General features: G+C 41.7%; 2 protein-coding genes and 1 long non-coding RNA gene across 4 annotated transcripts in view; 1 reads left to right on the forward strand and 2 right to left on the reverse strand.

Annotated features, from left to right (window-relative positions):
- LOC135981663 (uncharacterized) overlaps window positions 1-110 on the reverse strand; it is a 28,449-nt gene extending 28,339 nt beyond the window's left edge. Inside the window, exon 1 of the long non-coding RNA XR_010598803.1 lies at window positions 1-110. This exon is cut by the window's left edge and continues 18,153 nt beyond it. This is a non-coding gene — a long non-coding RNA (uncharacterized LOC135981663).
- TSHZ1 (teashirt zinc finger homeobox 1) overlaps window positions 1-2,151 on the reverse strand; it is a 56,337-nt gene extending 54,186 nt beyond the window's left edge. For both annotated transcript variants that reach the window (XM_005281456.4, XM_042860433.2), the window contains exon 1: window positions 117-2,151. In XM_005281456.4, coding sequence (XP_005281513.1) covers window positions 117-156 — 40 coding nt within the window. In that variant the 5' untranslated portion in view covers window positions 157-2,151. The remainder of the gene's footprint in view (window positions 1-116) is intronic.
- PTGR3 (prostaglandin reductase 3) lies at window positions 2,151-12,466 on the forward strand. Its single transcript, XM_005281457.5, has 2 exons — window positions 2,151-3,889; window positions 10,673-12,466. The coding sequence occupies exons 1-2, from the start codon at window positions 3,582-3,584 to the stop codon at window positions 11,595-11,597; spliced, it is 1,233 nt and encodes a 410-aa protein (XP_005281514.2). The 5' UTR covers window positions 2,151-3,581; the 3' UTR covers window positions 11,598-12,466.
- The last annotated feature ends 217 nt before the right edge of the window (window positions 12,467-12,683 follow it).

Genomic DNA, 12,683 nt, shown 5'->3' on the forward strand with positions numbered 1-12,683 from the left:
ATATTTCTTGCTGGGTTAACCCCTCCCCTGCTTTGCCCTCGCTGCTCCCCTATGCCGCTGTAATGCGAGAGACTGCAAGTGCGAGGGGCTGTGGCTGGGGAGGAGGAGGGTGTTACCTGCAGAGCGCCGGGGTGCTTGCTGCTTTCTCCTCGGCATACTGGTGCTGCCTCCGCCGCCGCCCTCCGCCTCCTCCTCCGCTGCAGCCGCTGGAGAGTTTCCGCACAGGACTCCTCTTCCAAGCCCACTCTTCTCATGCAGAAACAAACACACACACACACAAATAAAAAAGGGGGGGAAGGAGGGGAAGGGGAGAGAAAACGGATTCAACTTCTAATTCCGCCTAGGAGGAGAGAAGGGAGGAATGGGAGGGGGGGAGGAAGAAAAAAAGTTTGGCTGGATTCTCTTCTTGGCTGGTTTGGGTCCCCCCTCCCCAGGTCAGCTCCCTGCGCTGCAAGCGGGGTGTGGAGGGAGGGGGGAGCGGGGTGTGGGATGAGGCAAGCCACAGCCTGGTGACAGGGTTGCCAATTTCCGCCGCCACTCCAAAAACTTGCTCGGGAAATGTTTTCATTGACGAGGTTAATTTTCCTCGCTCGCGCTCTCTCTCCCTCTTTTAAGTTCCTTAAAAGACAAAGCTCTTCAGTCCTCGCAGCAGCAGCGGCAGGGAAGATGCAAGTGGAGAGATGTGGAAAATGAATAGATTGGATCAGTTCAATCTTCAGCCCAAATCCATTCTCTTGCTTTCCTTCTCCACCCCCCCCCCTTCTTCTTTTTCTTCCCCCTCTCCTCCCTCCCTTAATCACTTCTTCTCGGTGGAGCACTGAGCAAGCTGCAACGATGAGACGGTAAATTCAGTCACTCCCCACCCCCCCTCCCCTCCTTTCTCCAAGATCAAAGAGTCTCAAAGCGCAACTTTCTCGCTTGCTGGCTTGTTTCAAGCTCGTGGATTTGTGTGTTGTTGTTGTTGTTGTTGTTGGGTTTCTCTGGGTTTTTTTTTTATTGCGCTGATAATAGTTTTTTCTTTGTGCAAAAAACGAGGTCGATCCAGTCTCTCCTTCTCCTCTCAGCACTTAGTCTTAGAGCAAGAAAGCAAATAATAAAAAGGAGTAAAGTCCCCATACATACATATGCACCGGATGGGAAATGTCAGTCACTCGTCCACCTTCCAAACAGTCACAGATCAAACAGTGTCAGCACCGGAGAGGACTACTTTTCTGCCTTGCTCCCCCCTTTCTTTTCCTCCACAGATCGCAGCTTCTTCTGATACTAAATATAATTCAAACACATTTTTTATCATGGATTTTTTGGTTGATCTTGATCTGCAACAGAAAAACAAAAAAAAAGCCAAAACCAAGAAAAACCCCGGAGAGTGTGTGCAAAGGGGGAGAAAAAGAACATATATTCACTGGGTGGGAGAGATTAACGTGAACTGTTCCCCCCCCCCTTAAAACTCCTGGGAGAGAAAGAGATCCACTCTCCCTCTCTTCTCTTTTCACTGAAATGTAACACACATTCAGATCCCAGAGCTTTCAGACAGTCTCAACTGATAGACAGACACATCGAGCTTGCTTTTCCTGCTTCAGTTTTTTACTCCTCCTCCTCTTGCCCACGTCACCCTGACAATTACAAATAGGTCTCACACAAACCCATACCTGTCAATCTTTTTAATTGCTGTGTTTTCATTTTTTTCCAGAGCTAAACAATATGACAAAAAAGAAGTCTTAATACAGCATAGCATAAAAGATTTCTCATGTGAGGCACACATTGAGGGTTTTGTTATTATAATCCACTTGCTAAAGTACTCTGCAAGACGCATGTGCTGATTTAACTTAAGCAGATGTCTAGTTCTGGCAAACTTAAAAAGCAAGAGATGCTACCTAGTCTTGGCACACACATAAACATTATTCCCCCTCCTTGAATTTAGGATGATTTGTGTGAGATTGCAGGTCTTCCTTACTTTAAAACACCAACAGATTGCAGAGCAAGAACTGCAGCATATGAAATGCTACTAATAGATTTTGCATAGTTTATGTCTAGGGATTCATATATTGTTAACTGCAAGAACAGAAGGTGTTTCCCCCCTTTTTTAAGGCAAGAAGATTAAAACTACATACTGATTCCCAAAGGAAAACACTCGAAGCTATAACTTTTCTTTCTTTAAGGCAAAAAGGTGATTTTATTATGATTTTAATTATTAATACCATGCAATTGAGAAATGAGTTGTGCATATTGAAATGATGGAGTTAATTCCAGGTGAGTTATACATGAATTCTTCCTACACCATTGCAACAGCTCTATTAAATTAACTTCCACCATCACCAAGTACAGACTGGCAGTTCTAGCAAAACATTTACTTGAGTCCTTTGACCTCCCAGTTGATTTCCTATAAATACTCTCCCAAAAGTAATTCTGCATTGCAGAAGTGGATTTAAAAATTCCTCCCCTAAAGATACAGAGGAGTGGAAAAAATATTTTTGGCCAAAATAAATATATGGCAATATTTTTAATGTCATAGCTAAAAGGGGGTGGGGGAAGGATCCACTGTTTCTTTTAACTGTATACGGGTTATAGAGAGCTATAAAATCCATGAGGCTGTAAAGTGCATTTCATGTGTGTGTGTCTCCCGCCTAGAAGGACATCAGCAGTATTTTTTTTCTTTATAGACAGAACACACACAAAAATCCTTAAGATGCTTTAAATCCTTTCATAAATCGTAGTGCTTTTATTCTCCCCAAAATCTAAGTGCTGTATCCACTAGTGGTTGCTAGCGGCTCTGGGTTGATTTGTACCACCTTGCAAGGAAGTGAATGTTTCGCACGGAAGGGGCGGTGCCTGTATCAGCAGCCTGCAGCTCCCCAGCTGCTCCTAATAACAACATTAGAAGATTAGCTGCAACTTCTCTTTACTATTCTAACCTTATTGATCTTATAATTTATTAGTGTTTTCTTTCAACTTTTTTTAAGGGATCATATCCGTCTTTTATAAACCAGGGGCGTAGGGGTGGGAATGCGGCACGGTTTTATATTTATATATTTTAAATCCCTTGCTAAAATGCAGCATGCAAACTAAAAAACAAACATTTGAACGGAATATCTTGCAAATCTGTATTTTACTGAAAGTAAGAAATTCCTGGCAGCGGTGATCAGATTTGGTTATATTATTACAGAGGCAGGCATGCATGCATGCATGTGTTTCTGTGTTGTTGCAGATCACACACAAACACATGCACCCACAATTTTTGCTGTAGCAGCAGCTTTGCAGGCGGGACTGTGTTAGGAGGTGAACTTTGTTCCTGTTTCATGTTAGTGACGGTAAATGAAGATCAGCTCCAGGGGATCATCTTGCTGGTGGTGCTGCTTCTCTGGTGTTTCCGTGTTGTGGAGGGGCTGGGCTGGGAGGACGCAGACAGGCTGCAGCTTGCTACATTAGACGTTATTTACATACACAAATAGCTATGTTCAGAGAGCCAGAGTGTCTCCTCTTGTGAGTTTGGTGGTGGTGGGTTTTGCAAGCTGTCCGAAGAATCTTCTTAGCTGGACACCCCCCGAGGGTGATGAGTGTGGGAAAGAGGTCTAAGGCTGGGAATGAGTTTTAATACAAAAAGCGGCGCTTTGCTGAGGTGCTGGGGATCTCGGTTCTGGAGGAGGCGGCGGCAGCAGCTGTGTCCTCTGGAGGGTCCCTTCTGGTCCTGCTTTGGTGGTGCTCGGCCCCGGCCCATACTGGACATGTCCTACTCCCGTCACTTTCTGGATTTCCAGGGCTCGTCTATCCCCAGCTCCATGAAGAAGCTGGTGGTGACTAAGCTGAGCTCAAACTTCCGAGAGGCTGTTGCCCTGCGGCAGGACGCGCCTGTACCACTCCCGGGAGATGGAGATCTTCTTGTCAGAAACAGGTGAGTTCCCTTCCCCTCTCCAGCCCCCGACTTCTCTCTTCACCTACCTTCCTTCCTACCCCTGGGGTCTGAGCCCTTTTCCTGCTCAAACTCCCTCTGACTTCTCACCTCCTGTGGCCTTCTCTTGCTCTGTCATCCTATCAGGTTGTACCAGCTGCCATCTGGCGCCTGATAATTTGATTTTGTTGTTGGTTTGTTGTTGTTTGTTTTGAATGTCTGATGCCACAATCATTTCCTCCCATGCATTGGGGAGGGTGGGGATTTCTGCATCTTTCGAGGTGCTCGTTTTTGTTTTGGTTTGTCCCTTTTTTTTACAAATGCAGCTGATCAAGCAGTATTTATTCTCCTACCCCGGAGGAAGAACACAGCCTCACAAATCACTGTTTTAGTAGCCATTTTCAAGGGTGGGAAAGGGCAGCATGATCTTAAACAGAAAGCTGCACGTGAAGTAAGTGTTCAGGAGGGACTGAAAAACCAGAAAATGATTTCTAAGTCCCTCCCAGGTTTGTGTGTGATACATTTACATACAATCACCAGCGTGTGTGTCTGTCTTAGCCATGTAAATGTCGGCGTGACATTAATATATAGCAGTCTGCCTCTGTGTTATGTGTTATTTATAGCCATGGTCTGAGTGTGTAAGTGTAGATAGACCATACACCAATGATTGTTTTATGTGTTATGTATGTGTACAACCGTGAGTACGTTTCCCTGTGTGTCTGGAGGGGTCCCCCCCCCGCGTAGTCCTCCACGTCACTAACCTTTAGTGAGTATGAATCAACAGGAAGGCAGAGGACCTCAGTCTGTCAGTGCTACTCTCCTTCCTTCCCCTGTCACCCTTCAACCGCCTGGCCACCACTTCCATTCTCTTCTTCCCCCTGAAGTGCAAACATTAAAACCAGGAAAGGAGAAGCTTCTCGATGTGCCATAAGCTTTTAACAAACCGCATAAGCCTCTCCAACCTTTTAGAAAGTTTATTACCACTGTTAGTCTCGTGTGGGAAGTAGGATTTCTAAATTGTTAGCTATTTTTAATGAAACAGGGTCACACAGGGAGTAAAGATGTGACATTTTGCTTAACATAATATGCAGTAAATTGTGTGCTAGCTAGTACTGTCCGTTCAAGCTTCTTGGTCAGCGCCCAATAAAATGAAGCCTGTAAGGACAAAATGTACCTTTCCCCAAATGACTTATTTATTTTTATTGGTTCCCGCCTAGATAGTATCGTTCCTTAAGACAAAAGTAGGGCTTTTAAAGGTCTAACTTTCCTTGGTGGAAGCTGGAACTCTAGAAACCCCATGGAAGATTATGTAATTGTTGCTGTCAAGAGGGGAAAGGGGGAAACTTGTTTTTAAAAGACTTGTCTAACAAAAACCTTGTCCATACGTAGAACTGGTTGTTTAAAGACAGTGCATAATGAAATACACTAACAGACGTGAGATCAAAACTGGAAGTTTAATAAAAGTGTTTGTGTACCTTATCTGTAGCTAATGTGTGTGTGGGTGTGGTGGGGGGTTCATAATATATGTATTGTGCAATACCTGCGCACGGAAGAGAGAAGAATGGACTTCTGCGACTGAAAAAGATTCATACAAAACTTTAATCCGCTGCTGCCATCAACCTATAGGATTTTTGAGAGAGAGAGTTAGAAAGAGCGAGAGAGGTGTAAAGCACTGACTTGCTGCATCTAATAAGGAATGGCCCTGAAACAATAATGGCATGAAACACGCATCAGGCTGGAGTTAAATTCCTTTTCTTGGAAGGGACCCGACTGCCTTACACTACAAACAGCTACAGAAAAATGTAGCAAGTCTTAGTCCTGCCTAGCTGGGTATGATAAGGTTGTTACGTCGTTGTTCTCTAATCCCCTCCCCCCACACACACTGTCTCTCCCTCTTTTCCTATGAAATTTTAAAATTTATTCATGTAATTTATTTTGTTTTCACTGTAACGCTTCCTTCCTTCTCTCCCCCCCCCCTTCCTTGGTCCTGGGTGGGCTCCCTGGGGGCCAGAGGGACGTGCACACCTCAGAGTGGTGGGGTTGAGGCTCTCGGCTCGCCCCAGAGTGAAAGCAGGAGCTGATCCAGACACTCAGCCAGGCAGTTACTGTATTTTAACACAGATCAGTTTATAAAAAGGGGCAGGAATGGGGGAAAGTACTAACTTGAGGTGTGGAGTTAAAACATTTTGTATTGTGTGGGGTTGTGCGGAGTTTTCTCTTTATTATTATTTGCTGGGGAATCTCACATCACATCCATATATATATTCTCTGTTTGTGCCTCCTGAAAGCTGCAGCAGGAAACAAGCCCCCTTTCCCCTTTTGTACTATCCTGGGGAAGCTGCTTCCCATCCCGAAAGCACAAAATGTGTCCCTGGCTTTATTTATTCTTAAAAACACATTTTACAATAGGTAGAAGCCTACAGGATCTTAAAAACAAAACAATACATGCCTTGAGTTTGAAGGGTGCAGTTGCGGATTTGTTCATTTTAGTCCCAGTCACGCCCATGAACAGTATTAATTGCTTCGAGCTTTTTATGCAAAACAATCCTCATTCACCACAGTAAAATCTGCTTTTGGATTTAGGGGACTAAGGTGGAAAACTGCTTTGTGGTCCTTGTATTTATTGATTTTTCAAATAAGACGCTCTGCTATTAAGTGGAACTCTTCTCCCCCCCCCCTTTTTTTTTTCCCTTCGGTGGAAAAATAACCCAAGATGATTCCCTTAGTTCTTAGCAGAAAAATCCATCATAGCCTTTACTCTCAGAGCAATGCTTTTAAACTAGAAATCGATTGAAAACAATAAACTTTCTCTTTCGGGTGAAGGAGGGAGGGAGAAGGGGAATAGAATCCTTAACATAACCATTTAGGCTTCTTATGTGCATTTGTTCTATTTTCAAGAGGGGGAAGGTGCCTCTGTTTTATTGCAGAAGAACGACCCAAAGACAAAAGCCCAGGTTTCCCCTACAGTATGCGATGTTTTCGAGCTTTTTGTAAAGGAGTGACAGGTTATTTCGTTTCCAAAATATTTTAACGATTTTCTGCTGAGGTGGAAGTCAATAGGGGGAAAAAAGTTTATTGAAATGGAAGGGGGGAAAGTTTTTGATTCATGGTTTGGCGGATCACAGTGGGAGGGGTGGGGGATTATTTCTGCTGAGTGTTTGGGTTGAGAATTTGTTTTTCTTCTGCGCTCCTAGTTTGGATTACTTTGTTTTGTCTTAGTGTTGAAGGCTCTTGTGCTGAATTTCTGTCTCTTACGTTTTGTTTTGGTGCGAGAAGCAGCATTTTCACCCCTCCTCGGGCTCGTCCTGGTTTTATAATAAACAATACTAAGGGGGTCAGCACGCTTCAGTGTAAATAAAGCGGGTGACTCGGAGTGTGTAGTAATTTTGGGAAAAGCCAGCCCCAGTCTGGTTCCGTGTCTCAGCGCTTCAGATTTTGAAAATAGCGAAAGACGGTGCCCTCACCAGACCCTCCTTAGTCAAATAACAAAGACATTTTAAATTTGGGAATTAAAACAGGCAGATCACTTGAAAAGAATTCTGAAGGCATACTGCAAACACAGAATGCACTTCTTTACTCCCCCTCTACACCCACCTCGTCTCGCTCTCACACACACGAGTTTGGAAGTGGGTCTTGAATTTATTTCTGCGCTTAAAATGAAAGATCCTGAAAACGTCCGGGGCACAGCACAGCAAACCATCTCCCTCGTAGTACCTTGAAAGGCAAGGTTCAAAAGGATTTAGACAATATGTTTTAATCCCGACATTGTGGTTTGATCATTTGTTTGTATATGGGACATTTAGGGAGACTACATTTAAAAAATAAAACTATATGCGAACACAAATGGGAGTTATACAAATATTGGTGGGTTGAGAAAAAGGAGTGGGGTGGGGAGTACTGTAGCAAGCTTGGAGACTATATTGATTAATAATAATGATTCCCCTAGTCCCGAGAGAATAATTTCAGATGGCAGAGGCAGCTTGGAAGACTGGGGGTGGGGGGGGGGGCTGGGATAGTCAGAACAAATATTACCAGCGAGCCTCGAACACATTATATAGTAGTTCGCATTTCTTTATTTCCTCCTAATCATCTATTATTATTTTTTTGTTGAGACTCCTAGCCCCGTTTTAAATGGAAAATGCAGGGATCGCGAACAAGAGGACAGTCTTTCAAATGTTTTCTCCACAGCGTGACCTGTGCGTATCTCAAAATCCCTTAGTAATACAGCCACCGAATAAACGCAGACCCCAGTTCCAGTTGAGACGGAAAGGCATCCGCATCTGCACATAAAGCCTTGCATGGGAGGGATAGCTGCAAGTGGCCAAGTGCTGGAGAAGGAGGTGGAGATGCCGGGGTGGAGAATAGGAGCCAGAGGGAGGGAGTGCTAGGATGGAATGTCCTCAGAGAGATGCCCCAACTCTTAGTCCCTGGCCGACCCCCGAAGCCCCGCTGAGACATCACACTCCCTATTGGTGCCAACACTAGCACTTTCCCCCTATTACGGTTACCATAAAAGGTGGGGAGGTGCCAGGCAAGCACCAACTTCTTCTGCACTGTGTCTTTCCCCGAGATCTGCCATTGCATCGTCCTCTCTCCCGCACACACGTTTCAGCTGCTGGTGGAGCCGGGAGAAGAAGGGATGGGGAGTGATTTGCATTTTCTCCTGGTAAAAAGCAGCATGTTAAGGACACTTGTTTACCAGACATCTGGCTAACTGCAGTACTTCCATTCCCCCCTCCCCTTCACACACAAAGTTTCTAGCTTTAGACGGTTAATTACCTGCCTTGCTCTGTCCCTCTCTTTCCATTTTAAGAACGATGCTAAGTGAAAAGAAGATGGGACTGCAAAGGGTGGGAGAGAAAAGTTTTTATTTTAAATTCCTCCCCTCTCTACGGTGCATACAGGGCATGCCTGTTTCATACAGTGCAAAAATCAAAGGCGCATGAATAGGCTCTGCACCAGGAGGGAGGTTCTGTCTGTACCAGGCAAGAAGGCTAATTCAGGGGTAAATTGGCTGGGAGTGGAGGAGAGGTGGTAAATCCATGGGTTGAAAGTTATCGTTGTAGGGATAAGGGAGGGAAAGGAGGGAGATCACCATCTCTCTGCTTTTAAACCCCTCTGCTAAAAGTTGGGTTTTCAAATCTAATGCAGAGTTGTAGCACCAATTGCGCCTTGGCTTTCTGATCATTTTTCTCAAATGTCCTGAGGAGACATGTTTTGATATAGAAGCTGCTGGTGGTTGTATTTTTTTATTATTATTATTTTTAAGAATGGGACATGGGAATTATGTAAATTAAAGAAGAATGGTAGATTTTTTTTATCTATAAATAGGATGTAGACATTCTTTGTTACAATTAAACAGGGGATTAAATGCAGAATTAAGGAAAGCAACAAAAGTCACATTCTTCTCTCTCCGCCTGTGTGTGTATATTATATATATTTATATTAATAGACTGTCTCACTCTCTGTGTGTGTGAATATACACATAATATATATATATACACACTTCACTAATATAAAGTGTGTATCGTGTGTGTGTGTATGTGTGTGTGTGTGTATATATATATATACACACACATATATATACACATACACACACGATACACACTTTATATTAGTGAAAGGCTGAGATTCTCCATAGTATAAAGAACTGAAAAATCAAAATAAAGCATTTTTTCATTTTCTCATTTCTTTGTGTACTGTGTGTGTAAGCACTTTAAAATCTCACACACACAATTTGAAAATATTGCTAACTCTGACGGTTAAAATTGCACTGTTTGCATATTTCTACAGCTTTTCATACGACACCAAATTCTATAATCTTCAGGTTATCGCTTCCACATGTAGTAAAAATCTGGGATTCTTCTGCTGCATGTGCAAGCTTCTTGACATTTTCTAGTTAACAGACTCTCCCCCTCCACTTTCTCCTTTTGTAGCAAGGTATTTTAGTTACGAGCTACATTGACATGGAAATATATTGTTAGTAAAATATCGCCTGTACAGTTAAAGTAGATCGTGATACCATGATTATCTTTTACTGCTAATCAAGTTTAGTGTATATGTGTGTTTTTTTTAAAACATTGACATTCTTTTTCACCTGTTAGAGGTCAATAGGACTTCTAAACATTGAATACTCTGTTACAATTTCAGTCTTTCTGTACAATGCTGTTTTGATGCGTTGCAAGTAATTGGTATAAAGCAAAATATTTTAATAATGTTGAAATTGACAAATTTCCTATAGTCACACCATCATTAAAAAAACAAAAACAAAAACTTGCCTTCAGTAATGTGTTATGATCAATGACCTTGCAGATGACATTTATACTTAATATTATCGTTAGTCATTAACAGTATTATTATAATCAGAAATGTAAATTTGTTGCCAGAATCAACATATTTAGCACTTTATACATATTTTATTCCACAGAGTTGTTTTTATATCTTTTGTAGAGTGGTCAATTAATTTTAATTTTCCAGTCTCATACACAATTATTTTTGGTTTGCTTCTTTTGGTTAAAATGGCCATGTGGAAAATGTCTTATTTTTACAAATGTGTCTAAAATTTCTACAATATTAGAAACATAAGGTACAATAGTCTGATTAAAATCACTGCTATGCTATGTATATGGACTTTTTTTAATAGTGTGAGGTGAATATTTTTTCTAATTACTGGTATATTTGAATATGCATTGTTATATCTTACCCAGAAAATGTAAGTGGATGTGTTTTCACATGGCAAAGTACTTGACAAAGAAAGCATGTTAACAAATTTTTGTTTTCTTCTAGATTTATCGGCATTAATGCATCTGACATAAACTACTCAGCTGGCCGGTATGACCCTTCAGTTAAACCCCCGTTTGATGTAGGTTTTGAAGGTATTGGTGATGTGGTAGCCTTAGGCCTCAGTGCTAGTGCCAGATACACAGTAGGCCAAGCTGTGGCCTATATGACACCTGGTTCTTTTGCTGAATATACAGTTGTGCCTGCCAAACAAGCAGTTCTTCTACCTTCTGTGAAACCTGAGTTTCTTACTCTAATGCTAAGTGGCACTACAGCATACATCAGTCTGAAGGAGCTTGGACAATTGTCTGAAGGCAAGAAGGTTTTAGTGACTGCAGCATCGGGAGGAACAGGCCAGTTCGCTGTGCAGCTTTCAAAGAAGGCAAAGTGCCATGTAATTGGAACTTGCTCCAGTGATGAAAAGGCTGGTTTTCTGAAATCCATTGGCTGTGATCATCCCATCAACTACAAAACTGAAAATGTTGGTGCCGTTATTAAAAGGGACTACCCAGAAGGTATGGATGTAGTGTATGAATCTGTTGGTGGAAAGATGTTTGACTTGGCTGTCAACTCCTTGGCTACCAAAGGGCGCCTGATAGTTATTGGGTTTATCTCTGGCTATCAAAATCCTACTGGCCTTCAGCCTGTTAAAGCAGAAATGTTGCCAGCAAAACTGCTGAAGAAATCTGCCAGCATCCAGGGTTTCTTCCTGAATCATTACCTTTCTGAATATAAAATGGCTATGGAGCACTTACTCACAATGTATGAAAGTGGAGAACTGGTTTGTGAGGTGGACCTCGGAGACATGTCTCCAGAGGGCAAGTTCACTGGCTTGGAGTCTGTATTCCGTGCTGTAGATTATATGTACATGGGAAAAAACATTGGAAAAATTGTAGTTGAATTACCTAACTCTGTCAACAGTAAGCTGTAAAAACAGAACAATGATATAAATCAAGAGAGAGAAAATAGGCACTTTATGCCTCAGAATTACTAGAAACCATTTATTTTTTAAAAAAAACTTGGTAAAGGATAGTATATTAAAACTGTATTAAGTTGTTAATAAAAAGTTTTGATTAAAAAAAAATTAGCCAATGCCTGTAGGACTTAACGTGCTTGTGTTTGAGTCTGTAACTTTTACAGGCAGTGGTGCTCAGGCTAATACTAGATATGAACATTATTCTGGGCAATTAGAATAAATGATGATGCAGAGGCTGCTCCATCAGTTTCTTTGATAAGATTTTTAAATCCTGTTTGGAAACATTACATTTCATATAGGTCATTTCAGCAATTTAGATCCTGTGATTTTAAAAATATCTTTCATATACAGCAAAACAAAACATTTTGTTGATGCTTTGTTAACCCTTAACATTTCTGGGAAACCAAAGATACTTTTTATCTTTTTACTTTTTTGGGTTGCAAACTCAGTAATGATATTATGGCTACTTTGTGTATGATAATCAGATATCATTACATGTTCTATATGGAAAATGTATCCATTAGTTCTAACATGGCAGAAAAATGGGGGGTGGGGGGAAGAAGAGGGAGGGAGGGAACACAATTAAAAAAAAAATGACAGAGTCTGCAACTACACATAACCCTGCCATTTTCATTCAAGCCTTTGGTTACCATTTGGAACAGTCATTTTATACTTTTGCCGTGGTGTTTATTATCTTTATTGTTTACCCTTTATTCTCCCCATTAACCCACAAGATGGGCTAATTGGGCTTTAGTTCTAAATTGTGTTTACATGTATTGTGGTCCTTTACTTGTACTAACAATTTAATAAAGTGCAGAAAGCTATCTCCGTGTGTGTGGTATTTTTTCATATTGATACACTTCTTGTAGATTAGCTCTTCCATAGAGGTGCAGTATATTATAATGTACTTAAAACAGTGATGAATATTTGATACAGCTTCTCATAGCAAAGTTAGTAGTTATTATTTAGTATTGCTACTGTGAAGGCCTTATGGCAAAGAGCAAGGTCATTTGTATAAATTCTCTGTGCCCAATACACATC

The sequence above is a fragment of the Chrysemys picta genome, chromosome 2, assembly GCF_011386835.1.
Source record: "Chrysemys picta bellii isolate R12L10 chromosome 2, ASM1138683v2, whole genome shotgun sequence".
NCBI lineage: Eukaryota > Metazoa > Chordata > Testudines > Emydidae > Chrysemys > Chrysemys picta.

What these genes read in the sequence shown, in the direction of transcription:
- PTGR3 (XM_005281457.5), top strand. Translation starts at nt 3,582, where the DNA reads ATGAGTTTTAATACAAAAAGCGGCGCTTTGCTGAGGTGCTGGGGATCT. An exon ending in GATCTTCTTGTCAGAAACAG is followed by an intron (nt 3,890 to 10,672) that starts GTGAGTTCCCTT and finishes GTTTTCTTCTAG; the next exon opens with ATTTATCGGCATTAATGCAT.